Below are 27,857 nucleotides of genomic sequence, written 5' to 3'. Positions count from 1 at the left end.
CTAACCCTGGCAGGTCTTGGTGGGCTGAGGGGGGGTCTAACCTAAAGCAAATATTCCCTGGGGGTGTCCAGGTGCTGTCCTGCTGCAGGGGTGGCATGGTGGGCTCTCCATGTAGGGACATGGTAGGTGGGCTGCCTCTGCTGGTGCGTCCCATCTGACAGTGTGAGCCCTGGGACAGGGACTGCGGGCATCCCTGTCCCTGAGTTTGTCTCATCTCCCCCATCCCTGCTGCCTCTGCTGGGGCTGAGATGGGGCTAATGCAGTGGTGGGAAACTGGAGAAGAAATGCCAGGGCAGGCAAGGCCGTGACTCCTCCATGCCCTCAAGTGCAGGCGTAAAACAATGAGCCCTGGGCAACAGCACTCGCTGCATGGGAGTCTTTGGGGGCTCCACTTTGCTGCTCATGCACGAAAGCCAGTCATTTGGCAAAAATCAGCTCAGTTAGCAGGCTTTGTTCATAAAGAGCCAGGGCCTGAATGGACTCAGGGCTAATATATTCTATTATCCCATCCATGCCTGCCTGTTTCCCCAGGGCAGCATGCAGGGAAAGGCGCATTCCAGCACCAGGTGGCCAGGGCAGAGTGTGCCCAGTGTGGGCAGGGAGGATGGGACAGGTGGGACAACACCAGTGCCAGCAGCACGGGGACATGTCCCCTGCCACCTGCCCTGTCACCCCCGAGCACACAGCGCAGGGGACACGGAGCAGAGCGGGATGCTGAGCTGCAGATGAGGGCAGGGTGCCTGGTCCTGCAGGCTGCTGGGATGAACAATGGAGCCAGAAATAGGCACGGTTAATTGGGCTGGGCTTTTCACAGGGCAGGAGAGGTCTTGGGACAGCCAGAATGGTGTGTGGTGCAAAGCGTCTCGTTATTCAATAAGAAAATGTTAGCCCCTGTGGGAAAGGCAGCAATAAATGGCTATGACATTAGAGACAAGGCAGAGATTTAAGAAGCAGTGGGCTACATAATTATGAAGGGAAATGGCTGCACAGGCTTCACTCAGGAAAGTTCATGTGCAGTCTGGAAGAGGTCTGTTGGAAGAGCAGCCCTTCTTGGGCAGCTGCTTTCTAAGAGGTCTTATATCATAGCAATTTAGTGGCCTAGACTAGAGTTGGCATTTTCATTAGGTTTAGGTTTTTTCCCTCCTTCTCCCTGATTTCTTATATTTTTTAAATTAAAAAAATGGTTTGCCAGCAATTGTATTTGCTGCTCAATTGTATTTCAATTTAAAATTTACTCTTGGTTTCCCATTCAGGCGCTGTTGTCATGAATGAATGTGGATGTCAGCCACAGAAGAGAGAAGGCAGCCAGCAAAGACCTTCCCTGAGCCAAGTTCAGGAACTGTCCAGACCATGCATGTGGTCAGATTTAGCAGCCAAGGCGTGCTGAACTGCAGCTTTCCTGCTTGGATCAAGAGCTGTGGACTGTGGCAGGCTCAGCAGCTACTGTTCAGTGAAACCCACTGATCAGGGTGGGATGCTCCAGGATACACGTCCCTGGGGTGACCATGACAGCACATTTACCTGCTGCCATGTGCTAATTGCTGACCTGCAGATAACTGGAATCCTGACTGTAGTTTTGTTGCAGTGTTACTGCTGGTGCCTTTGGAGAACTCTCCAGCTTTTGAGCAAGAGTTTCCCAAGAGCTCACCTTGCCTGCCTGTGATATTCCTATTGCATCCATCCTGGAACAGAAGGATCCTAGCATTGCCAAAGTCAAACACACCCATTGCTGCTCTGCAAACAGAGAGGCTCTGAGACTTTCCTGTGATCTTACATGGAAAATGAAGAGGCACTGGCACAGTTTGGTTCCCAACCAGAGACTTGTGCCCATGGATGTAACACCTGGGTGCAAATCAGGATGCCTGAATTACACTTGTTTCCTGGGACGCAGCACTATTTTCTAAATTCTCAAAATGAGATGTTTCAGTGTTTCTAAACTACTTTTGGTAAAAGCAGATTCGATTCTGTCAGAATTTCTCAAGGAATGAGAAGTCCATTTTGCAGCTGTTTCTTGGTACAAGCAGTGATCACTGCTTTGCCGTCATTTCCTGAGCTCAAGAGGCAGGAGAGAGCCCGCTCCATCCAAATGCCTCTTTTGCTCCGGGTCCCTCGTTTACCGCTAAATTCTTCACTTCATTAGTGCTGCTAACTGGCTGCTCTGTTCTGCTGGCCCTCAGGTGAAAGTGGCTCTTTCAGCCTTCCAGGCTGCAGAGCCTCTTCCATTTACCTCTCAATGAGGTGTAGTTCCTGTTTTAAGTAGTACAAGTTGTTCGAGCCGAAGGCAGCAGCAGGAAGGGGAGCTTTGGAGGATCTCAGAGGAGAGAGAGAGCTCAGTGCCCTGTAGGCACACAGGGGCAGAGAACTGCTCAGTGGCCAGATGTGCACAAGGATGAGACAGCTTCTCCTGCCTGGCCTGCACCCAGGGGCATCTCTGTTCTGCCCCTCACCTGTGCTGGCACCTGGGCAGCCCCACGGCCTCCATCCTCCTCCTCCCGGCTTTGGACCTTGCAAGCCCCGAGGAGCACAGCAAGGTAAGGGTGGAGGAATAGGGAATGCAGCTCCTGCTCCTCCGGCACATCTGCAACAGGGCGCCCTTTACAGAACAGGGCCCCTTGCTCTCTCCTGATTTTTGTTTTGTTTAGTTGTTTTTTGTTTTTTTTTTTTTTTTCTTTGAATGTCATAGTTTCTGCTGGAATTTGTTCTGCACGGTCCAGTACAGGTTCACAGAAATATCTGCAGCCTCGGACCGAGACCTCCCAGCGCCGCCCCGGCTTCAGAGACCTGGAACGGCTCCGGGGGGCTCGGGCTGCGCACCGGGGCTGCGGCCGAGCGGAGCTACGGGCGAGCTCCGGCCCGGGCGGGGTCTGGGTACTCCCGAGCTGCCCCGGCTGCACTCCGTAGGGCTGAGTCGAGCCGGGCCGGGCCGGGCCGAGCCGGGCTGAGGGGCCGTCGGGGCCGCGCTGGGCAGGGCGGGGCGGGGCGGGGCGGGATTGGCTCCTGCCGTCGCTGATTGACAGCGGCGGGCCAGCGCGCGGCGGGCGGCGCGGCGCTGATTGGCTGCCGCGGGCTCACAAACCCGCGGCGCGGCCGGAGCGCGGCCAGAGCGGGGCCGGGGCCGGGGCGGCGGGGCTGTGTGGGGCTCGGCGGGGCTCGGCGGGGCTCGGCGGGCAGCGAGCTCGGGGTAGCGGAGGGACTGCGAGGAGAGTCCCCGGGGGCGGCCGCCGGCAGCGGGCGCCCGGCGGGGAGCGGCGTGCGGTGCTGTCGGGGCCCCCGTCGGCGGGTGGCGGCGATGGGCAGCGTGAGGGGGCCCGGTGGGGCCGCCCTGCGTGCGGTGCTGTCGGTGGCCGCCGGGCTGCTGGCGTGCGGCGTGGCCAGCGAGTACGACTATGTCAGCTACCAGTCAGACCTGGGCCCTTACCCTGGCGGGCGCTTCTACGCCAAACCCCACCAGTGCGTGGCCATCCCCGCCGACCTGCGGCTGTGCCACAGCGTGGGCTACGACAAGATGGTGCTGCCCAACCTGCTGGACCACGAGACCATGGCCGAGGTGAAGCACCAGGCGAGCAGCTGGGTGCCACTGCTCAACAAGAATTGCCATATGGGTACCCAGGTCTTCCTCTGCTCCCTCTTTGCCCCCGTCTGCCTGGACCGGCCGGTCTACCCCTGCCGCTGGCTCTGCGAGGCCGTGCGTGACTCCTGTGAGCCTGTCATGCAGTTCTTTGGCTTCTTCTGGCCAGAGATGCTCAAGTGTGACCAGTTTCCCCAGGATGACGTCTGCATTGCTATGACAGCTCCCAATGCCACCGAGGTCTCCAGGCCCAAAGGTAAGGCATGGCTCGTGCTGCAGCCTTGCTCCTGGCGCTCCTCTCTGAGCTGGCAGGGCAGGTGTTAGCCCAGAAGGGGTTCTTGTGGCAGGAGGAGGCTCACCTGAACTCTTCTTCTTGGCAGCAGCCCTCCTCTAGCCTCTGAGCACTCTCCGTGCCCTGCTGTCCCAAAGGGAGTGGGATGCCCTGCCAGCTCCTCATCCCTATCCCAGAGCCTTGGGAGAGGCTGTGTGGATCGTTGTGGGGTTGTGCGTGTTCTGATCCCTGCACAGGCACTGCGGCTGGGCTCCAGCCCTGATGGAGCAAGGTGTGACCCTCCGTCCTCAGATCCTGCACTGTCCTGGCTCTGCTCCCGAGCCAAGCTCCTGCAGGGCTGCTCTGGGCAGCAGGAGGATGAGGAGGATGTGTGGTGTCCAGGACAGAAAGTGTTGGCTGACTGGAGCCAACAGTGACAGCAGTCCTGGCTGTCCCCACGTCCAGTGCAGTCCTAGGGCAAGAGGCTGGACATGCACTGGAGATCCAGCCCTGCCCTCGGGTGGGCTGTGGGCTGGAGAGGGAGAGAGGAGCCTGCCCAAAAACAACTGGGGAAAGTGAACGTGGTTCGTGTTTGTTTCCATTGCGTGCAGCACGTTTCTGTGGTGCCAGACTGGCTTGTTCAAGTTGCAGTGAGTCTGGCTTGTTGCTGGAAACTTGAAAATAAATAAATATCCTGGTGTCGCTTGGGTGTTTGCTATTGGAGCGCTGGGAAAGGCTGGCAGGAGGAGTGTTTGTCGAGGGAGATGGCAGAGGGCTCTAAGAGAGTGCAGTGCTTAAGGGAATTGAAGGGAATTGTCGCTCCTGATTCCACGGGGACATGGTGCCGGCGCTCGGGAGGAGCTCGGGCACAGGCAGGGCGGGGGCTGAGCGCTTTCCGTGGCTTCTGTGTTGTGTCAGAGCTCGTCTGCCCTTTGCAGTTACCTGTAGAGACAAAAGCTGTGTGTGGTGCTCCACTGGGAGAAGTAACCCAGCCGAAGGGGACTGTGCAGTGTCACCCTGCCCATCTTGAAAGGGCTGGTACTTCAGAGAGCCCTCTGATAGAGGATAGGAGAGGAGTGCATCCTGCAGCAGGGGGGTGACAGCCTGAGGGGTCTCCAGGAGCTGAGGAGGGCAGTGCAGAGCAGTGGCTGTGGCGTGGCAGGCACAGGGGACACCCAGAGGAGCTGTGTGCAGGAGTCTGTGTCACATCTCAGTGACATCCAGAGGCAGGTGGGATGTGAAGTTTGTTCCAGTGCCAGGGGGAAAATGGGGGCCTGGTCTCCTTGCCAGGGACCAGCCTCTCCCCACGGTGATGGCAGCACAGCCATACTGGCTTCCTTGTCGTGGCTTGCCCTTCCTGCTGGAGAAACCTCCTTGTTTTCCAGTAATGCTCTAAATTAATATGTCTCATGTGAACCCGGACCCTTGGTCAAGACCACAGCTGTGTTCTGTGTTGCAGGTACAAAGGTTGCTTTTATTTCCCCAGGGACTTGCAGCCAAGCATGCTCCTGGGACAGCTGGGTGTGAGCTGCCCCTTCCTGGGTCTGAAATAGTCTGAGCTGTGTGCAGGTCATGCATTTTACAGACATTAATGAGCCAAGACCTGGGAGCAGTGTCCTAAAGGAGCAGCATCTGCCAGGTTTTCCACTGAGTAGTTTCATGACTTTCTCTTCACCTTTTGGACCTGGGGTGGGACACTGCTGTCAGTGGGGTGGGACACTGCTGCTTTCTTGTGGTGCCTCAAACAGTTTGGAGTGGGAAAAAAGCAAGCTCCAAGTGAATTGCAGCCACTGGTGTGATGTGAACCAGCACTGCTGGATGTCCTGCATGCCACAGAGGCTCTGTTAGTGCCCATAAGGCACCCATTGCTTCAGCTCTGGTACTGCCACCTCCTGCAGATGTCAAGTGACATCCTGGGTGACCTGCAGCTCAGTCCTTGTCCCTGTGCTGGCTAGGTACTTGTCTGCCTGGGTTCTGCACCCTGTCTGTGTTTTCTGTCAGCACCAACTCCTTTGCTCTTGGGCACAGGGGTGTTTCCTGTTGATTCAAAGAGGGTCAGAACCAAGCAGTGTCTCCCCTTTTCTCTTGGTACTAATAAGAACAAACCCTTTCAGTATTTTCCCCCATTAACACCTTGAAATTGGAATTTGTTTCTGCCTCTCAAAGAGCTGACCTGCTGAATTCCTTTCTCCTTAAGCACAGGCAGTAAAGCCTGCAGGCCCACAGGATGCATCAGGGGAGTTGCAGATTAATACAGCATTACACATTCCTTCTCTTGCCCCTGGAGTAAGCTGGCTCTACAGCCAGGCATTGGAAAAATGGTCAGCAGGGAACAAGTGAGCTGGAGGCAGCTGAGATTGTGCTTGGAGTTTGCAGATGGGCCCCAGCCAAGCTGCAGTGGGCCCCGAGGGTGGGCTGGGGATGTCTGCTCCAGTGCCTCAGGAGGGATGGGAGGGTTTGCAGGTCTGGGGTAGCTCCACAGAACAGCTTTCCTGGGGCACAGAGCTGTGCAGGAGCTGGCTGGTCCCCAGCATTTGTGCTCCTGACTGTACTGTGATGTGGTGATCCAGAGCTGTGCAGGAGTTGTCTGGGCCCCCAGCATTCAGCATTTGTGCTCCTGACTGTAGTGTGATGTGGTGATCCAGAGCAGAGGACAATTTTTCTTCCCATTGCCAGTTGTCCTGTTGTGCTGCAGGAGGCAGGATTGGAGGATGGGTTGGTTTAAATTGGATATAAGGAGGAAGTTTTTTTGCAGTGAGGGTTGTAAAATGCTGGCACAGATTATCTAGGAACATGGTTGGATGCCCCATGCTTGGAAACATTCCCAGTCAGGGACTCTGAGCAGCCTGATCAAGGTTATTGATTAGGGCAAGGGGATTGTGCATAAGTGAAGCTGCTGCCTGTGCAAGGGGCTGTCCAGGGGCTCCCAGGTCCAGCCCACAGGATGGCTGTTGGCTCCTGGTGCAGCAAGGCAGGGGTCTCTGCCACCTTGGGTGTGTTACAGCCTGTTCAGGGGCTGCTGGGGCAGAGCTAGAACAAAGCCTGTATTTGCACCATGGAACAATGAGTCTTATTTTCCATTTTTGTTTGCTTTTTTTTTTTTTTTCTATTTTAATTGGTTGCCTGGAAAGCTCATAGAGTGGATGCAGTGGTGGCTTTCATGTTTGTCTGGCTGGTGCAGGCTTGGCCAGCCTGATGTGCACTTGGGCTGCTGAGGCAGATTGAAGTGCTTGGCCTGGCAGGAACCCCAGCTTGTTCCCCAGCCCAGTGATGAACTCCTGGCTGTGCAGCAGATGGAGAGCTGGACCTGTGTCACCTTCCTGTGAGCACCCTCTCTCCCTTGTCATGAGCACAGTAAATATTTCTTTCCACAGCCTGGAAAGAAATATTCTGATGCAGATGTCATCCTATCTCCAAAGGCTGGCTCCTGCCTGTGTCACTCTGAGATGGTGAGAGTGGCAGTTGCATGTCAGGGCTCTGGAAGAAGGGGTTACCCAGGGGATGGGCAGCTCTCAGAGGTACAGAGAGTGTGGATGTTGGTGCTGTGAAGGCTGACTCGTGACTTGCACACAGGAGTGAGCAGAAGGCCAGTTGCTCTGCATGTGTGATTAATAAAGCCGTGGTGCACATCCCCAGGAATTAGCATTTGGCACAGAAGAGCTTTGGGGGTGGTGACAAGGAAAGAACAAACCACAGAAAACAAAAGTCTGGCCTGAATCCCCGTGGGGCATCTGAGGCTGAGGAGACACCACACCATGGTCGTGGCTGTGCCTCCCTGGCTCTGCACCCCTCATTCTGAGACACCTCTCTGCTTTTTCACTCCAGCAATGCTGTGGCTTTGCTGGCCTGGCTGAGGGCTGGAAGGCCATGAGTGCTCTGTTTACTGGCAGATGTTTTGCTGCAGTGTTGTCCCTGAGAATAACTCCCTTGTGTGGGAAGAGCCCTCCGTCTTGCTGGACCAGGAACAAGCAGCATCTCCCAGCTCAATAAATTAATCTGCCAGTAGCTCAAATCTACGTCTGTGCTGCTGGGTGGTCTGCCCCAACTGCAGATGGGGACTTGGAAACAGATTCTTCTTCTCTGGGTGAAGAGAGATTTCCTCCCAGGACAGATCCCAGTGAAATCCCCTGGGCTGGCATTTCCCAAGAGGCAGATGTTGACCTCTGCCAGCAGCTGCCAAGCGGAGGTGGCTCTGCTGGAGCCATGAGGCTGCCCTGGGCTCAAAACAAAACAGAGGATGACCACTCTTGGTGGTGGTGGCAGCATCCACAAGAGCTGTGCTGGTCCACCCCCAAGCTGTGCTGCTCTGGGGCAGGGCAGGAGGGAGGCTAGTGAGGGTCTTCCTGGGCAGTCTGTGGCATGGTCCCAGTACTGAGGGTAACACTGAACTGGGCTGTGCCAGTCCTGAACCCCTTGCCTGGCACCACCTTGGCACTTGAGCCATCTCTGGGCAGCATCCTCCTGCTGTGCTGGGGTTGGGGCATCGTGTGCCCGCCTTGGCATGCAGTGGGGAGGGAATGTCAGCAGGCCATGGGCAATGCCCCTTGGCAAGCTCTTCCCTCAACACACACTGAGTGCCTGGCCCTGAGAACTCCTTTCTTTGCCAGTGCTGTCCTTTTGCTCTTAGCAGCTGCCTGTGCCTGCCCTTGGGGCCACTGACAGCATTGTGGTGGGGCTGGCAGCAGGCTGCCTATGGCCAGGGCTGCCCTGTGAGCCAGTGGGTGGCTCCTTACACCCAGCAGGGTGCATGGATCCCCCTCGAGGGTGACAGTCTGACAGCATGGCCAGTCTGGCTCTGTGCTGCTGCTTCTGCTGGCTCCTTGCCACCTCTCAATTGTCTTCACTTCTGTTCTCTTGCCAGGAACGACCGTGTGTCCCCCTTGTGACAATGAGATGAAGTCAGAGGCCATCGTGGAGCACCTGTGTGCCAGCGAGTTTGGTAAGAAGGAGCACTCGAGGCACGGGGAGGCTTCCCAGCTGGTCACAGGCAGCATGGCTTCTGTGTGGCTGCACTGGAGCTGCCACCTTTCCCTGCCCACCGTGGTGCTGTGTGTCCTGCAGTCTGTCCCCAAGGCCAGGCACGTGTGCCTCTAGATGTCACTGTGGGTATGCAGAGGTGGACGTTGTTAAAAAATGCAAAGCTGCTTGAAGGCTTTGTCCTAAATGAGTGAGTGAGACAACCAGTGGTAAACTGAACTTCATCTAGAAAAAAAGATTATCACGAGGAAATATATTAGCTTTCTCAGATCAAACCCAGAATTAACTGCTTTTGACATCCTTGCTGGTGTATGTAACCTTCCTGGAAGATTATTAAAGGCATATTGAACAAGGTGTGCATTCCTGGGGGATTAGCACTTGAATGTGCCCTGTACCAGAGCGTGCTTATGCAAACCCAAACCTGCTCTGCATGCTGGTGTGCTACCCTTTCTGCTGGAAATGAATTCTCAACTGTCCTGCAGATTTGGTATGCCAGAAGTCTTAAGTTCAGCACAGACTTTTTCTAACAGGGAAAAGCACCAAGAGGAACACCCATGTAATAGTTTCCCAGGAATGTGCATACTTCTGGCTTGGCTGGGGAATGGAAGCAGACATTCAGTGCTTGGCCTGGCTGGGGAGTGGGAGGTGCTGAGTGCTCAGAGCTCTGCTCTGGGCAGGCCATGGGAGCTGAAGCAGAGCTGCCCCTGCCTCACTGCACATACAGGGAGGGAGAAGCAGCCTCTGGGATCAGCACACCTGGTTTGGATAGGAGCTCCCTGCCTCCTTGCAGTGGTGCAGAGGCATTGCCCCAGTCCAGGGGGATCTTTGTCCCAGAGGAAGAGAGAGGGGCACTGGCCAGTGGCAGCAGGGGATCTGGTGCTGGGGTCACTGCAATACCTGTCCCCTTGCCAGAGGTGTGTGAGGAGTGAGCCAGGGGGGTGTCCTTCCTGCTGGGAAGGGGAAACACAAACTTAACTGCATGCTTGTCATCAGCTTCTGCTGCTAAATATCCTCCTGTGCTCTGGGACAGTTAGACAGCAGGGAGCAGAGGCCAAACCAGAGGAATTCCCTGCCTCAGCAGAGCAGCTTGGGTCAGTGACTTGCTCACAGTGTTAAGTTGTTACTGGGAAAGACAGTGGGGACAGTGTCCAAAGGATGGAATTATTTCCTGGCAGATGTGGCCAGCTGGGGAGCAGGAACATGGAATAGGATGGTCCTACCTGTGCCCTGTGAGGGAAGGGAAGGCAATGCAGGGGTGAGAAGGATGTCTCACAGGAGGGAGTGGCTGGTGGAGGAGGCATCAGCTTCAGGAAGTTTTCCCAAAGCACAATGCATGGCCCTTGGATCTTTGTTTAGTCTTGGGGGGTTACTGTCATGGGGTGATTTCTCAAGGAAAGCTGTTTATCTGGCACTGTTATAAACTCCCAAACCTTCAGACTGAGGTTTCTCATGCACGTCCACCAAGGTAAACACTGGCAGCTGACAGGTTACAGATCCTCATCAAAGCCAGACATGTACAATAAATGTTTAAACTAACGTGTGCTGCATGGGGCAGCTGTTGGTAGGTCTTGCACTGATTCCTGCTGTTAGTGCAGATTTTCTCTTACACCCCAGCAGCTTGGTACAGAAAAGAAGTGAGGACCACTTTGCCCAGCACAGATGTGTGGCTGTGGCTGTGCAGCCTAGAGTACAGAGCCAAGATGGGATAACTCCAAGGGGGATGAAGGAGGAGGCTGACCAGGGGTGCAGATAGTTTGTGTCAGGCTCTGTTCTTCAGGCTGCAGTGAGCTGTGAACACAAACTGCAAAGACAAGGCAGGAGAGGATCATGGACAAGATGCTGGGGGTCAGAGGGGTGCCAGGAGACTGCCAGCCTCGTGGTGCAGCAGAACTCTGGGTTCATCTTTGAGCAAGGATGAATGGGGACTCTGGGATGCTGCTTTGAGGCAGCTGGGCTGTTCCTCTGAGAATAAAACAGCTCTGGGCTGGGTGTCAGGGAGGGGTGCCAGAGCCCTGAGCAGCACAGGGGGCTGGGTCAGGTACGTGGGGGTGACTGCAGGGTAGATTTCAGTGTGGTGCTGCTGTGCTGAGGCAGCAGTGGAAGCAAGAGGAAGCAGGAGATGGGGCTCCAGAGCCCCCACAGCCACCTCCCCCAGCTGCCCTGGGCTGCAGCCAGCGCTTGTTTCTTACTCCAGGAGTTCATTCCACGCTCTGTTTCTCTTAGTGATTTTATTTATTGTTTCTGCCCTTTCTCTGGGGTCTGAGGGGATCCTGCTGAACGGGCTCTGTGGCACTGGGGACTGCAGAACAATCAATACATGCTGTTTATTTTTTCTCTGTGACTGACAGGTCCTTGCCTGCAGCCTTCTCCTGTTACAGCCCTAATGTGTCTTCTGGCAGGTTTCTTCCTTCTCAGTGATTTCTAAAGGAAGGAAAAATGAGGCTGAAGGAACAGTGGAGCTTTCCCTTCTCTCACATTCCCTTTCCTGCACATGAGGTGCTGGAGTGGGGCCCCAGCAGACACAGCATCCTGGTTCTGTGCTGAAAAAGAGGGGTGAGGAGCAGGAATGGTGCCTGGCAGTGGTTTGTGAACAGGGCACAGGGGTTCTGCTCTCAGCTGGTGACCACCCCAGTGCAGTGCTGTCTTTGGAGAAGGCTGTGCTGGAACTGTGTGTGTCCCATGAAAGTAAATGCTACGAAGGGCTTGTGGGTGTTGTGTTGATCCTGCAGCCCTCTTGGGCTACTCGTGCTGCCACCAGTGCCACTGCTGATGCATTGGTCACAATGCAGCTGCTGCACTGGCAAGGTGGCACATGCTCCTGCTGTGGAGAGCTCTCCTGGGCTCAGCTCCTGCCTGGCAGCCACAGCTGAAGGTGAAATCTGTCTCAGCAAGCCTGTCCTGGGATCTCAGAGTGATTCTGGCCCTTCTCCCACTTGCTGCTGAGACAGATTTGGTGTGGCATGGGGGGAGTGGGAAGGCCAAGGCTCCCAGTGAGGAAGCTGTTTGCTTTGGCAGCTCTGCTGGGTCCTGGAGCCAAGACTCAAAGCATCCTGCTCGAGCCTTTTGCCTGGCAAAAAGGGCTGGGGGGACACCAGGAGAGCTGCTGCAGCACCAGGGTCCCCCAACAAATATTCTAGGAAAGCCAGAAGTTGGAGGCTGCCTCCCACTGCATGGAGGTGAGCTCTTGGAGTGGGATGAGCCCTGGAAAGAGTGCACCCTCAGGAACCCCTTCTCTGGTGTTTGCCAAAGCTGTGTGTCTGTCCTGCCACTGTGGAAGCCAGCTCTCACACCTGGGAATCTCACCTGGAATGTGAGTTGGAACTTAGGGAATGTGGCCCAATTTAGTGAGCAAGGGGAATTTGGGGAAGCCAGAGGAGTGAGGGCTGAGCAGAGATCATCCTGCTTGTGTGACTGCTCAGCCTGCAGCACCAAAGGCAGGTGAAGCTTGGTGGCCCATGAGCCAGGGCAGCACTGCAGGCTCTTGCTGCTTGCAAGGACATTGTGCTGGGAAGAGCAGAGCCTGACACAAACTATTTGCACCCCTGGTCAGCCTCCTCCTTCATCCCCCTTGGCCTTATCCCATCTTGGCTCTGTGTGCTGCTCTGCACGAGCAAGGTTTGGATGAGGTTTTGGTTTACATCTGGATTTATGGTCCCCCTGGGCAGCTCCCATGAACCTGCTGGCTCACAAACTGCTGTGTGCAGGGAAGGGAGCAGCTGTGAGCTCCCACAGCACAGGATCACCAGGCCTTCTTTGTCTTCCATGCTGTGTGATACTTGGACTAGATCAACACCTCAACTAGCTGGCAGATCCTTTTCTTCCTCCAGCAAAAAGGATCAAATTTTGCAGTGATCTCGGCAAAGCAAAAAAGCCATTTTGCAAAAATCTCTTATTGTGCTGTTGTAATGGTGTTTTATACCTCTCCCTGTTTGATCCCTCCTGCCCTGGCCACCTCTGTTCTTAGTGCAAGAGCTCCATGCAGCATGAATAAAGGAAGTGAGGCTGACATTGAGGGTTGTTGCTGCTACTGCTGCCCGGTTGATGTCACGGAGCTTGGAGCTGCTTGAAAAGTACTTACTTCATTTTCCAGATCTGTTGCAAACTGATCTGGTTCAGCATCTTTAGCTCCTTAAATTCAGGAGTTTCTTTAGCTCCTGCATTTGTAAAACAGATGGAATGAAAATTTCACTTAGGTTTCCAGTCCTAGACGACTTTCTTGTACAATAGCAGTGTAACATGACAAGGATCTTGGCAAACCTAAGGGATGTTTTTGGCACAGGGGCAGGCAAACACCAGTGCTCCTGTTGTCAGGGTGGTGACACTGAGTGTCTGCTGCCTGCTCAGGATTGTCATTGTGCTGTCCTGCTGCCATCTGTGTCTGGAGCAGTGAGCAGTGCTCCTGCCCAGGAAGCAACACGTGTTCACTGCTGTGTGTTCCAGCAGAGCAGGACTTCAAGGAATGATGCTGTGAGGACTCATCTCCCAGCCAGAGGTTCTTGTGGACTGCCTGCAACTGCCCTGAGACTCTAATGAGAAGGCACAGCAGCCAACCAATCACCTCTCTGAGCACTAGTTATCTGCAGCTCTGAAGTAAACTCCCAAATGATGAAAATATGTTAGCAATTTTGGTCCATATGTGCTTTTCCCCAAAAACGAGGCAGAGCCAAATGGCACTGAAATGATGTTTTAATGTACAACACATTTTCATCATTTTTCCCATGTATGCAAAATTCCTTTTCATGGTCATGGCAAAAAAACCCTTTTTTTTTCTTCTTTTTTTTGGGGGTGGGAGAGGATTGTGGTTAACTCAGGAAAATGCTGAACACAAAGAGGAGAGAGTATTTTCCATGGCAGTTGTGTCAGACCAACTTCCCTTCTCCCAGGCCCATGACTGCATGCTGGGATCTCCACAGCTCTGATGCAGGGACATCCAGTGCTTGGAAACTTGTTTCACAGGCACCTCAGGGCCGGTGTGACTGCAAACAAATGCTTGAGAAGCCAAATTGACCTTTTAAATGATCCTTTCAAGAGTCTCTCCATGCCTCTAGAGCAGGGAAGTCACCTCATTTACTCAGTTAACATTTGTGCTTGGCAGCTGAACAAGTCCCCTCTCAAATGGGGAGTGCTGGGTGCTTTGCTGCAGGAAGGGGAACAAAGATGTCACTGTTTTACCTTGGTGCTCTCCTGGGCATGGGGCAGCTCCCCTGTGGAATTTTCAGGCAATCCCTACATGGGAAGAGACGAGAATCTTGACTCCATGTTTCAGAAGGCTGATTTATTATTTTATGATCTATATTATATTAAAAGATATATTAAAACTATACTAAAGAATAGAAGAAAGGATTTCATCAGAAGCCTAGCAAGGAAAGGAATGGAATTATAATAAAATCTTCTGACTGCTCACAGCTCGACACAGGTGGCTGTCATTGGTCATCAAGTAAAAACAATTCACATGCTGGGTAAACAATTCTCCAAATCATATTCCAAAGCAGCAAAACATGGAGAAGCTGAAGCTTCTCAGCTTCTCAGGAGAAATGATCCTAAGGAAAGGATTTTTCATGAAATATGTCCGTGACACTCCCCCTCAGGTGCAAGAGTATGGGTGTCATACTGGGCCAGGTCATGGCCAGGGTGATGCCATGGAGGAGGAGGAGGATTCAGGAGCAGAGTAGGGGAATGCAGGAGGGGAGCAGGGCACTGTGTGTCTGCAGAGGGACAGGGACAGGGCATTGCTGCCCCCTCAGCCTCATGGAGCAGAGGCTTTGTGCTGGAGAAAGCTGCTTAGGAGTTTTGGTTTTCCCCTCTCCCATCTTGTTTTGCAGCCCTTAAGATGACCATAAAGGAAGTGAAGAAGGAGAATGGGGACAAGATGATCATTCCACGGAAGAGGAAGGCACTGAAGCTGGGGCCCATCCGGAAGAAGAACCTGAAGAAGCTGGTGCTGTTCCTAAAAAACGGGGCAGACTGTCCCTGCCACCAGCTGGACAACCTCAGCCACTACTTCCTCATCATGGGCCGCCAGGTGAAGACCCAGTACCTGTTGACAGCCATCTACAAGTGGGACAAGAAGAACAAAGAGTTCAAGAAGTTTATGAAGAAGATGAAATCGCCCGACTGCCCCACGTTCCCGTCCGTGTTCAAGTGATGCGCTGGCGGGAGGGAGGCAGAGCGGCTCCCTGGACCTGCTCAGGTGGGCACAGCGGCTCCATCTCGCTGCTCTGCAGCAGGGATGCTGGAGCCCAGCCCTCCTGCTCCTCCATCCTGCTCCTCACAGCTCCCTCACTGATCTCAGCCCTCCCAAAGCTTGGCCTGATGGCCTGGGCTCGTGCTCCAAGCAGTGGCTGAGGTCACACACGATTTATGACTGCATTGTCTAAAGACCTGTTATTGTACAGATATGTGCAACCATTGAAATAGCAGCTGTCAGGTAAAGAGGGCAAGCAGAGGGCTGGGAGGTGATGTTAAGAGCTTGCATGCTTGCAGAAAGGACCCTCGTGGACCACATCACTCCCATCTTCATGGCTGCAGGATTGCCCTGAATTCCTGTAGGAACCAGAGCTGGCTGATTAGACAGAGATCCTATCTTCATGATCAAAGTTAATAAATGAGTAGTGGAGAACCCATTACAACCTCTGAGAAGAATTCCTAATAGCTAATTGCCCTCACTGTAAAAACATCCCCATGATAGTCTTAACCTGCTTAGTTTAAGCCTTAACCCTGGTTCCTTGTGGTGCCTTGTTGGGCTGGAGCCCTCCCTTACCAGCATCTCTTGTGATGTCCCCTGGGTGCCTGCCTTGGCATCTGCTGTGCCAGCTGAGCCCCTGTGCTGCACCCAGGCAGCCTCTGAGCCTCCTCACTGCTGTGTGCAGTGAGGTGGTGCCCTGGCATGGGGGGCAGGGGCAGAGGGGGCTCTCTGCCTCCACCTGTGCCTTTGGCCTTGGGCAGGCCCCTGTCTCAGCAGTGTCCAGCTGAGATCTCCTGCCTGGGCTGAGATCTCCTGCCTGGGCTGAGATCCCCTGCCTGGGCTGAGATCTGAGATCTCCTGCCTGGGCTGAGATCTGAGATCTCCTTCCTGGGCTGAGATCTCCTGCCTGGGCTGAGATCCCCTGCCTGGGCTGAGATCTGAGATCTCCTTCCTGGGCTGAGATCTCCTTCCTGGGCTGAGATCTCCTGCCTGGGCTGAGATCCCCCTCCTGGCTGTGGCAGTTCCCCTGCACAGGTGTCCTGAGCTGCTGGTGCCCAGACCTCTCATTCCATTTTAAGCCTGAGCAAAGGTTCAGCCAGCCCGGGGCTTTGGCTGGGGGGAGCTCATGGCCAGCTCCTCCAGCTTGTGACACTCCCTCACTTCAGCAGTGATGTTTTTATAGCTCCTTTAGGCTGCTGGCAAAGTACCAGAGAGCAGAAGGCCAAGGACTTTTCCCTGTGGAGCCCCACAGGGAATGGATTGTCTCTGTCTTCCCCTCTTTGCTGTGGGACCCAGCAGTCTGGGGTTTTATCTGTTTGATCTCTGACAACTTGGCTCTCTATCATTATGTCTTTTTTGCCCTAATTGAAATGTCATGTTTGTATGATTTCAAATAGTTTATGAAAGACAAAGAATATCTTACCCAAATGATTACATTTATCGACCAAGCTGAAATTCATTATTCTGTTAATTGGACTGGTTCTCTTTTTCATGGACCCATACCACTCTGTATTCATTATCCTTCCTCCTTCCATTTAGTATTCTCATCCATCACCAATACTCTAAGAGAATGAATATCTGATGTCTGAGATAATCCTGTTGTATCACAGTTAAGTGAAATAACAAATCCGCATTTTTGAGGTTTGAACCAAACCCCCCTCAAAACTGGTAAATTAATTATTCCTTAGCTTGGGACTGGTGCTTATTTCCCACATGGGGACAGAGCCATGGACTTGGTTGTAGAAGAATTCCATTAACAAGCCAAGTACTCTGAGGAATGATGTTTCACAGCTAACAGAGAGATGGATTTAGGATGTGAACTTTATAGAGTCCCCTTAGGTTGTCTTAGATCACCATTTGTAGTAGTGTTGTTTCTTTATTGCAAAATTAATCATTGTAGATAATGTGCTTTATTAGTGAAGTAAAGAAATAAATAAACCATGGGCTTTAACATCACAGATTGATGAGGTGAAATGATGGAGAGGAGTGGGGAATGGAGTCAGGACACGATGAGCTGAAGGTGTGGTTCTCTCTGAGTGCCCACAGTGCCCCTAAAAGTCCCCCTGGGATGGGGCAGGGACCCTCTGTCCCCTCTGCCTCACCTTCCTGAGCACAGCACAGCACAGGGCTGGCTGTGGCAGAGAGAACACTGCTGCTGCTGCTGAAATTGCCAAATTAATCCATTCAATATGATTCCCCCAACCTCCGTTTTTATAAAGAGATGCTGTTTCCTAACCCTTCTGGGGCTGGCTGTGGGTGTGCTGGGGGAGTCACCATCCCTGGAATGCTTCAAGAAATGACTAGATGTGGCACGTTGGTTTAGCTGCCATGGTGCTGTGCAGCCAAGGCTTGGACTCAATGATCCTGGAGGTCTTTTCCATCCTCATTGCTCCCATGGCTCTGTGATGGCGTGCAGCAGCCGTAGCAGCTTGCAGGGAGAGCATGTGCCCTTCCTGGGAAGCTCCTGCTGCTTCACCCAGCCCTGGCTGCAGCTCTCAGGTGCTTTTAATCCAAGGGATTTTTTACCCACCTCAGAATGTGCTGCAGCCCTGGCTGGGTTTTTAGTGCAGGGAAGGTTTAAGAGCTTGGGATAAGCAACAATTCTTCCTGCAGTGCCCTTGGAGGCACCTGAGACATCAGGCTGCAGAGCTGTTGCCACCACAGGACCAGGTAAGGTCAGTGCTGTGGAGCTGCTGCTTGGGGTCTCCTTTTCCCAACTCAGAAGCAGTCTGAGAGCTGACCTGAATCTCTGCTTTATGTGTCCCTGCATTTCACTGCTGGTTTATCTGTGGTCATTCAACAAAGTGAGAGCATCAGATCAGGTTGAAGAGATGCAGGAAGCCAGGCAGTGTGTTTGCTGGAAATTTGCAGAATCTATTCCTTTTCTGGCTTCTTGTAACTGGCAACTCCTGAAGTATTTTTTTTTTTTGGTCATGTAAAAAGTGAGACTTGCAGTCAAAATGCTGCATGTGGGTGCCTTTGCTGTCTTTAGATTTCCTATACTGCTCTCCGACAAGAAAAGTTTACTAAAAACCTGAAGTGGGCTAAGTATAAACTATGGAGAAAGTGCCCAAGATCCTGGATTGTGCTTGTGTGGAGTCATGTGGAGCAAACAGATGTTTACTGAAATGAGAAAGCACAAAAATCTCCTTAAATCAGGCACCATGTGTCTGGCACAGTGTTCCCAGAAGAGAGAGATGGGTGTTTGTGCAGTTCATGGCTACACTTTGCATTTTAAAATGTCAGATTGTTCTAATGAGTCTGGTTTAAGTTACAGGCATGTGTAAAAGTGCTCAGTCATACTTTGTGCTGGGAGACACCCTCATTTTGCCCTGTGTGGGTGTCTGTGGGACACTGATGTGCCACCTCTGGGCCGCTCAGGCTTGCTACAGCCTGGGCTTGTCTGAACTATGAACCTTAAATCCTAAAATAAAATATCATCCTTTTGTGACTCAGTTTATCCTCCCAATAATGTTTATCTTCTTTGCTCCAGCATTCCTTCTGTTGAGTTCCACCTGTCTGGCCTCCAGTTTGCAGTTCAGTTACAAACTAAATACAGTTTTCTTTCATGCTGTACAAAAATTCATCTTCCAGCCCTCAAATGATTTTTTTTTTTTAGATTGCTGGCAGTCTGTGTTCTGCTTTCAGTGCTGCTGGGGAAGAACACCTGAGCAGCTGGGGGGATTTTTTTTTTTTCTGGAGAAGAGAGGATGGTTCCACACTGGTGTGGAGCTCTCTGGATGCCCTGAAGCTGGCTCATCACTGAGCCAGCAGGTCTGGGGTCATCAGCTAAGCATCTGCAGCTGGCTCCTGCTTTAATCGCCCTGCCATAAACAGGCAGCCCAGGTGTATTTTCAGCACAAATAACTGAAAAATAACGGAGTGAGAATGGAAAACAAACTCCTTCCCTTTGTGGGCAGGTGGAGCTGCCTTGGCTGAGCTCACCGCTCTGTGCAGGGCCAGGGGAAGCAGGGATGGAGCCCTGAGCTCCCTGGGGCTACAGATGGGCCCAGCAGTGAGGCCTTGCTGGCTGAACATGCAAGGTGTCAGCTGAAATGTTTCTAAAGCCATTCAGTGAAACTCTCCTTTCCCCTCCCCAACCCTGGAAACCTTGCAGAGAAAATGCCCCGGTGTTCCAGAGGCTGCTCCTGCTTTTCTCACTGCATCATGCTGGATGACCCCTGAAAAGGACACACATTGAGCCCTGATTAAATCCACCCTGCAGCCCAGGGCCTGAGCTGTGTTTGGAAACTGCTGTTCCCTGGCTCAGAGGCTCTTTTTTCCATCCCAGGCAGGCTCTGGGTGCTGCAGTGGCACCACCAAGGAGAAAGAGCTCCCTCAGACCTAAGGAAAAGCATCTTCCAGTGTCTTTAGCCAGTGTGGTGGTGTTCACAGGGGTCTTAGGGTGAGGGAAGAGATGAGGATCTGACTCCATATTTCAGAAGGCTTGATTTATTATTTTATCATATATGTTATATTAAATCTATACTAAAAGAATAGAAGAAAGGATTTCATCAGAAGGCTGGCTAAGAATAGAAAAATAATGATAACAAAAGCTTGTGGCTGACTGAGACAGTCTGGACAGCTGTGCCATGATTGGCCATTAATTAGAAACAACCACACGAGACCAATCACAGATCCACCTATTGCATTCCACAGCAGCAGATAACCATTGTTTACATTTTGTTCCTGAGGCCTCTCAGCTTCTCAGGAGCAAAAATCCTAAGGAAAGGATTTTTCAGAAAATCTCATGGCTACAAGCAAGTGCTTTTAAAATCCCTGTTTTCCAAAAGAACAGACATTTTTTTTAATCACTGTTTCTTCCCCAGTGATCCCATCTGAGCCTGTTGGAAAAGCTTCTCCCTTTGCGCAGTCTGTAGGTGTCCAAGCCATGCTTGAATGTCTTCCTTGCAAGGGGAGTGGGGTAAGCTGGCAGCTCCTCTGCTCTTGGGAGCTTCTCAGTGCAGCCAGACCCCCGTGCAGGGTGCAGGAGCTCTGCAGCTCACAAATTCCCAAAGCAAAGCCCCATCCTGGAGAGCCTGGAGGGAGGGAGTGTGGCTCAACCTGTCAGGGTGGCCTCGCAGCCTTGAAATAAATGAGGGCTTTGTTTCCAGAGCTTCCCCATCAGAGGCTGGAATCTCCTCTGGGGCAGCAGAATGTTGCCTGCGTGGCTGGAGCAGGGGCTGCTGCGCTCAGGCGTTGGCACAGAGGCTGGCAGCACCAGGGGAGCCCTGGCTGCGTCTCCTCCTGCCACAGCAGAGTGATGAATCTGTCTCCACTTGCCAGCGGGAGGGCACGGGCACGCTGCAGCGCAGCAGGCTCCTCTCACAGCCTGCCAAGATCCCAAGAGCAGCCAGCAAACAGCCCCTCTTTTCTGAAGAAGTGTGCTAGGGTGGGGAATTCACTGCTGTCTGGAATGTTTTTCCTTTAGAGATGAGCAGGGAGAGATTGGCCAGGCAGTTCCATGGAGAGGAGGAAGCTGGAGGGATCCACACCTGATGCAGTCAGTACAGGATCCTTTGGGATCCAGCTCTCTGCTCTTGTCCTGGGGTGCAGGAACAGCTCCAAGGGGCTGCCACCAAAACTCTTCCTTTAGCTCAGGCTGGGGCTCGTTGTGCTATTGGCACTTCACTGCCTCAATCTGACTTTCTCCAAACTCTTGAGTCACTGCTGTGGCAGACAGGCTAATTTACTGGGAGGTGTGGTATTGTGTACAAATAAATCATGGCCCCAGGAGGATGGTGGAGTGTGAGTAGCTCTGCTGTTGGAAAGAAATGAGGAGATCAGGGCATTTACCTACGAGCATTTGTGCAGCCTCTCCTGTACGATGTACATTAAACCCTGAAAATAACAAACTTGAGACAGATGTGACCTCTTTAGATTGGTCATCCTCAAGTGGGGGTGAGCACATTCAGCCCAGAGAACTTCCCCAGTCACTGTACAGCCAGGGGAAATATGGATTTGGAGAAGATTGAGCTATTTCTGGAAGTTCTGAGGTAATTTAACCATGTGTCTTCTTGCAGGGCTTGTGGACCAGAGGTGGTGACATAGGCCTGGCCAAACTGATGATACTGGCACCGTGTTCAGATTTGGATGTTAAATCTTTAATAAAATGTTAGTATCAGGCTAAAGTTTTATCAAAGTCCCACTCCTGGATTAACACTTGCCAAGAGCTGAGGCATGGCTGTGTGTGACACTTCATAAATGATTAAACACCGTCCTGCACAGCTGAATCTCTGCAGCCCCAACTGCCTGCTCCAGAGTGTTTGCAATCTCTTCACCATTTCACAGTCTTTCATTCATCCTAAATGTTTATTTAATAATCCTGGAAGACCTTTTAAGCTTCCTGGGTTTAATGTTTGCTAAACAGCCTGTCACTTCCACTTGTATTGATAATTCCAGCCGCTGTGCTCTGCAGGACAGGAGAGCTCTGTGCTAACACAGATCTCCAGAGCCAGGAGGGTCCCTGGGAGCTGAGGTGGGTTTGCCACCATGATATTTTCTGAAAAATCCCTTTGCCACGATTTTTCTCCTGAGAAGCCTCAGAGGAAAAGAAAAACAATAATTATCTGCTGCTGTGGAATGCAACAGGTGCAGCTTTGATTGGTCTCATGTGGTTGTTTTTAATTAATGGCCAATCACAGTCCAGCTGGCTCAGACTCTCTGGTCAGTCACAAGATTTTGTTATCATTCCTTTCCTTTCTATTCCTTTCAATAGAAAGGATGAAATAGAAGCAAGGATTTCATCCTCTTCTGATGAAATCCTTGCTTCTATTCTTTTAGCATAGTTTTAATATATCATTTTCTTTTAATATAATATAGATCATAAAATAATCAATCAGCCTTCTGAAACATGGAGTCAAGATTCTCATCTCTTCCCTGGTCCTGGGACCCCTGTGAACACCACCACAGTGGGTCCTTGTCAGCTGGATCATCTCCCCCCTGCATTACTCCATGGGCTCCTGGCAGTATTAGTTTCACAAATTCATTTTCCTGCACAAAAGCTTTTGGTTACTTTGGAATTAGGGACTGTTTGGAGTTCATTGTTTCCCTGAGCTGCCTTGTTTTGCTGTAATGCTGAGACGCCTGGGCTGCAGGAACCTAATCCCCCTCCTCCTCCTCCTCCTCCTGCTCCTCCAGCAGCCCTGCTCTGTGAAAATCTGTTCTCTGCTTAAGTGCAAATTGTTGATGGGAGATAGCAGCGGGTCTTTCTGCTTCCATTTAATGTGTCAGCAGAGAAAGACATCTGCTTGCAATTATGGGCATGGCCTTGCTGAAGGATTGGCCTGGTAGATTTTATAAGGTAATAGGAAATCTTTATCAATTCATAATGCCTGGTGTCAAACAAAGGAATATGTTTCATTTACAATTTTCACCTTTTATTTTAGAAAGTCATAGGATAAAACATGAGATTGATATCAAGGGGAGAATCCATGTGCTCTCTGCACATGAAGAGTGAGTCCTGGGTTCCCCATGCAAAAGGGCCAGGCTGGGGAGGGAGTGGGCTCTGCTGCTGCTCCTTCCCTCTGTGATTAAGGGTCTTAGAGCATGTTGAATACCATTAACGAAACAAGAAAATAATAACAATAATGATCTGTGCTCAGGAATACTCCCAGGAGTCACTGGAATTGCATTCAGTGCCTTTCAGCTAAGAAAGCTCCTTACACTCCAGCTTTGGCAGATTCACAGGCACAGCATCCCTGGCTCTGGGAACTTTCTGTGCTCTTTGGTCCAGCAGCACCAATTCCTGTTCCCTGCTGCACACTTCTGTACAATTCCTGTCCAATTCCTGTCCAATTTCTCTTCCCTGCTGTGCATTTCTGTCCAATTCCTGTCCAATTCCTGTTCCCTGCTGCACACTTCTGCACACTTCTGTCCAATTCCTGTCCAATTCCTGTCCAATTCCTGTTCCCTGCTGCACACTTCTGTACAATTCCTGTCCAATTCCTGTCCAATTTCTCTTCCCTGCTGTCCAATTCCTGTCCAATTCCTGTTCCCTGCTGCACACTTCTGTACAATTCCTGTCCAATTCCTGTCCAATTCCTGTTCCCTGCTGTACATTTCTGTACAATTCCTGTCCAATTCCTGTTCCCTGCTGCACACTTCTGCACACTTCTGTCCAATTCCTGTCCAATTCCTGTTCCCTGCTGTGCATTTCTGTACAATTCCTGTCCAATTCTGTTCCCTGCTGTACATTTCTGTGCTTGGATGTGGAGCTTCCCCTCTGGGGAGAGGCTGAGGAGTGCAGACAGACATTTCCCCAATGAAGGTGGACAGATGCCTGTTGCCCAGAGAGGTCCAGGTTCTGCCAACTGTCGCCTTGCTGATATGGAGATGCTGTCCCTTGTCACAAGATCACTGAGGTTTGGTTTCTGCCACCACAACTGATCTGCTCCGGGGATGGGAAACATCTCCTGGTCTCCTGGGCTAATGGCACTGCCTGTACACGAGTGTGTGAAGCTTGCACGTGCTGCCACCAGCCCCTGACCGTTCTCGAGCCCAGGGAAATCCACAGAAACACCACGGCATTCAGACAGACTTGAGAACAAAACAAAGAAATAAGAAGGGTGGAGAAAATTCTGGGCTAATTTCTAAAATGCCATGAATTTCTGGGGGCAGCTTGAATGGCCAAATCTTTGTTAGGGCAAGGAGGAAACATCTGGCCAGGGAAGCTGTGTGCAAGGCTGTGTCCCACAGCAGGAATTCTGTTTGGGCTCCTGTTGTCTGCTCAGCCCAGCTGTGTGTGCCAGGGCTGAGGACGTGCCTGTTCCTTGCAGAGGAGAGACAGTCTGCTTTGCTTTAAACTCCCAGATGTTTGATGCCTTACCAGCATTTCTTTTTACTGAAGTAAACCCCAACTAAATTCATCTTGAGGTTCTCAGACACGAGACACGGGGAGGTTTGTTTCTCCAGCCAGCCATGCCCCCAGCTCCTCAAATTCCCCCAATGGGGATACATATATATATATATATATAAATTTATTCATTTATTTCATTTATTTATTTATATATATATATATATATATATATAAATACCCAGACAGCCATGCCCCCAATGTGCAGCTCCCCAAATACCCCCCATGGGGATATATATTTATTTATTTATTTATTTATTTATTTATTTATTACAATATATATATATATATATATATATATATATATATATATGAATACCCAGCCAACCATGCTCCCAGTGTGCAGCTTCCCAAATACCCCCATGGGGATTTATATTTATATTTATATTTATATTTATATTTATATTTATATTTATATTTATATTTATATTTATATTTATATTTATATTTATATTTATATTTATATTTATATTTATATTTATATACCCAGCCAGCCATGCCCCCAGTGTGCAGCTCCCCAAATACCCCCATGGGGTTATATATTTATTTATTTATTATTATTTATATATATATAAAAAATACCCAGCCAGCCATGCCCCCAGTGTGCAGCTCCCCAAATACCCCCATGGGGATATATATATTTTTTTTTTTTAAATTTATTTTATATATATTTTTTATTTATTTATATATATATATATATAAATATCCAGCCAGCCATGCCCCCAATGTGCAGCTCCCCAAATACCCCCATGGGGTTATATATTTTTATTTTATTTTTTTATTATTTATATATATATATATTTTATATATATTTATATATATATATTTATTTATTTATTTATATAATATATTTTTTATATATATTTTTTATATATATTTTTATATATTTATATATATATAAAAATACCCAGCCAACCATGCCCCCAGTGTACAACTCCCCAAATATCCACATGGGGATATATATTTATATCTATAATTATATTTCTATTTTATATTTATGTTTATATATTTATTTATTATAACTATTGACTTTTTTATTTATTTTTATATTTATATATAAATACCCAGACAGCCATGTCCCCAGTGTGCAGCTCCCCAAATATCCCCATGGGGGTATATATATATATTATATAACATATATATATTTATTTATTATTTATAATATTATAAATAATATAATATTTATATTATATATATTATATTATATTATATTATATTATATTATATTATATTATATTATATTATATTATATTATATTATATTATATTATATTATAGTATATTATATTATATTATATTATAGTATATTATAGTATAGTATAGTATATTATAGTATAGTATATTATATTATATTATAGTATATTATAGTATATTATAGTATATATATTCATATCCATTTATATATTTATATATATTTATATATTTTTTTATATATATAAATACTCTGGGGACCGGGCTGCCAGTGTGGACCTGCAGCTTGGAGCTTGCCTTGCAAGCAGGGTCTGGATGTATCTGGAGGTGTTCCCAGGCTGCAGGGTCTCCCCATCACCTCTGCCCACCAGCTGTGCTCCAGGGCTGCGAGGAGAAGCCCTGTGGGATGGCACTGCTGTGGCACTGCCCTGTCACCTGCGCTGCTCTGCTGGGAATTCTCCTGTCTCATACAGCGCGAAAACATCCCAGGAGCTCTGGATTTTGCATCTTGATGCTGTTCTGGCGATGCTGCTGGTCACAGAGGCGCAGGAGAACCTTCCGGAGCCCCCAGGGTGCTGGGCTGGAGCCTCCAGCTGAGCTCTGCAGGGGATGCACCCAGGGAAGGTGCAGATTCTGAAGCTGTTCTGGGGACACAGCGCAGTCCAGAGCTCTGCTTTTACCCCCAGACAGATTCTGAAGCTGTTCTGGGGACACAAATGCAGTCCAGAGCTCTGCTTTTCCCCCAGGCAGATTCTGAAACTGTTCTGGGGACACAAGAACAGTCCAGAGCTCTGCTTTTCCCCCAGACAGATTCTGAAGCTGTTCTGGGTACACAGTGCAGTGCAGAGCTCTGATTTTACTCCCAGACAGATTCTGAAGCTGTTCTGGGGACACAAAAACAGTCCAGAGCTCTGCTTTTCCCCCAGGCAGATGCTGAAGGTGTTCTGGGGACACAAATGCAGTCCAGAGCTCTGCTTTTCCCCCAGGCTGATTCTGAAGCTGTTGTGGGGACACAAGAACAGTCCAGAGCTCTGCTTTTCCCCCAGGCAGATGCTGGAGGTGTTCTGGGGACACAAATGCAGTCCAGAGCTCTGCTTTTCACCCCTGGCAGATGCTGGAGGTGTTCTGGGGACACAAATGCAGTCCAGAGCTCTGCTTTTCCCCCAGACAGATGCTGGAGGTGCTCTGGACTCCCCGGACCCTGGGCTGGAGCCTCCAGCTGAGCTCTGCAGCTGATGCACCCAGGGAAGGTGCAGGCTGTTGGCCTTGCTGGTCATCTCCTGCTGATTTGGAGCATTGGGCTATGCAGGGTGGAGTTTGATCTCTTCCCCTCTCCCCAGATTTTTAGTAGCTGACAGTTGTTACCAGCGTGAGGCACTAACTTTGTATTTTGAAGGCACGAGTTCAGGCTCGTTAATCACTTCCAAATGTCCCCGTCTATGGGCGATATTGTTTCAGCTTTCAGCCACTAATTTTTTGAAATCTCTGAAATAAGACTCTGCTCTTGAACATGTGCTGGAGACTTGTTCCTTTCCGCTGTATTTTAAAAATATACATGTGGTTTAATTCAACAAGAGGGCTAGAGGGGACATTTTTCCTCCAGTTTTTTTCCCCCCCTCTTTTTCTTTAGAGCCCACATCTGCCAAACCACCCAGCTCTGTGCCAGCAGCAGCCCCTGGATGATCCCAAATGCATTTGGGGGCTAAGAAATGTTTCTGGGCAAGCTCAGCTCTGCTGCCCTGCAGTGCAGACTGAGATGTGCCCGGGGTCAAGGGCGGCTGCCACAATTTGGGCTGGGAGTGCCAGACACGAGAGAGGGGTTGAGCTTCCAGCCCTGGAGTCCTGCTCCTCACTCCTGTGCCTGCTTTGTGGACAGCACAAAGCCCAGCTGTGATGGGGATTCAGGCTGCTGGGCTTGGAAAGGCAGAGGAGAAATGGCAGGGAACACTCGTGGCTCCGGCAGACACCAAAAAATCTGGGGATGTATCAAAACAATGGGATGTGATTATTCAAAAATGTGAACTGCAGGAAGGAGTCCTGCCAGGCCTAAAGCCCTCAAGGAACTCGGTTGTGTCTGGGCTCAGGGATCCCAAGGAAACATTCATTTCTGTGGCTAAACTGGCTTCTATGTGTCCTGGTTTTGGTAGGACTCTGGCAGAATTTGGGTGCTCCACAGGGTCTGGCAGTTGCTTCTGACCCAGGAGCTGCTTCTAACCCAGACATCAGTCAGGGACCTCTGGCTTCAGGGAGAAAGAGATATTTTTAAATAATTTCCACTTGATTTGTAAAGAAGAAAAGTGGTGGGGGAGGAAGACAAGGAAAAGCTGTTGGTGTTTCCAGTAGAAACAGACCAAGGAGGCCCTGGTGAGGACCGAGCTGGGCTGTGTTTCACCTGGGCAATGCCCTGGCTCCCTCCTGGCCAGCTCTGCAGACACCAGAGCCGTGTCCCTGTGCCAGGGCCATGCCCTGGGGGTCCTCACAGCCCAGCTGGGGCCACCATGGTGGTGGCAGAGCTCAGCCAGGTCTCCTGTGCCCCCATCCACAGCCTCAGCCACAAAGCTGGGGAACTGCTGCTGATGGAAACCCTCTTCTGTCTGCAGCTCTTGGCAGCTTTTTGAGCTTGCTGAGGCTGATGTGTCCTGTGCTTTTGTTGATATTATAAATAGATGTTGTACGTGAACATGAAAGAACTTGTGCTGACCAAGGGTTGCTGTTAGATGCAATGGGTGAGGAGGGGGTAGTTCCTGTCAGGCCCAGTCTCTCACGTCATGGTGAGCTCTGATGGCTCTCCCAGCCCACAGCAGATGCTGGGA

At 50.7% G+C, this 27,857-nt stretch overlaps 1 protein-coding gene across 1 annotated transcript; it reads left to right on the top strand.

Moving 5' to 3' along the window:
• The first annotated feature begins 3,123 nt into the window (after nt 1-3,123).
• On the top strand, nt 3,124-16,956 carry SFRP1 (secreted frizzled related protein 1). Its single transcript, XM_030964285.1, has 3 exons — nt 3,124-3,824; nt 8,701-8,778; nt 14,639-16,956. The coding sequence occupies exons 1-3, from the start codon at nt 3,290-3,292 to the stop codon at nt 14,959-14,961; spliced, it is 936 nt and encodes a 311-aa protein (XP_030820145.1). The 5' UTR covers nt 3,124-3,289; the 3' UTR covers nt 14,962-16,956.
• The last annotated feature ends 10,901 nt before the right edge of the window (nt 16,957-27,857 follow it).

This window comes from Camarhynchus parvulus, chromosome 22 (assembly GCF_901933205.1).
Source record: "Camarhynchus parvulus chromosome 22, STF_HiC, whole genome shotgun sequence".
Lineage (NCBI taxonomy): Eukaryota > Metazoa > Chordata > Aves > Passeriformes > Thraupidae > Camarhynchus > Camarhynchus parvulus.
Note: the sequence above shows the minus strand (reverse complement) of the source record. Positions and strands in the feature narration are given on the sequence as shown.

Bases quoted from the DNA above. Each gene is read 5' to 3' on its own strand.
- SFRP1 (XM_030964285.1), top strand. From the start codon at position 3,290: ATGGGCAGCGTGAGGGGGCCCGGTGGGGCCGCCCTGCGTGCGGTGCTG. The intron at 3,825-8,700 runs GTAAGGCATGGC...TTCTCTTGCCAG, and splicing joins CGAGGTCTCCAGGCCCAAAG to GAACGACCGTGTGTCCCCCT. The intron at 8,779-14,638 runs GTAAGAAGGAGC...CTTGTTTTGCAG, and splicing joins CCTGTGTGCCAGCGAGTTTG to CCCTTAAGATGACCATAAAG.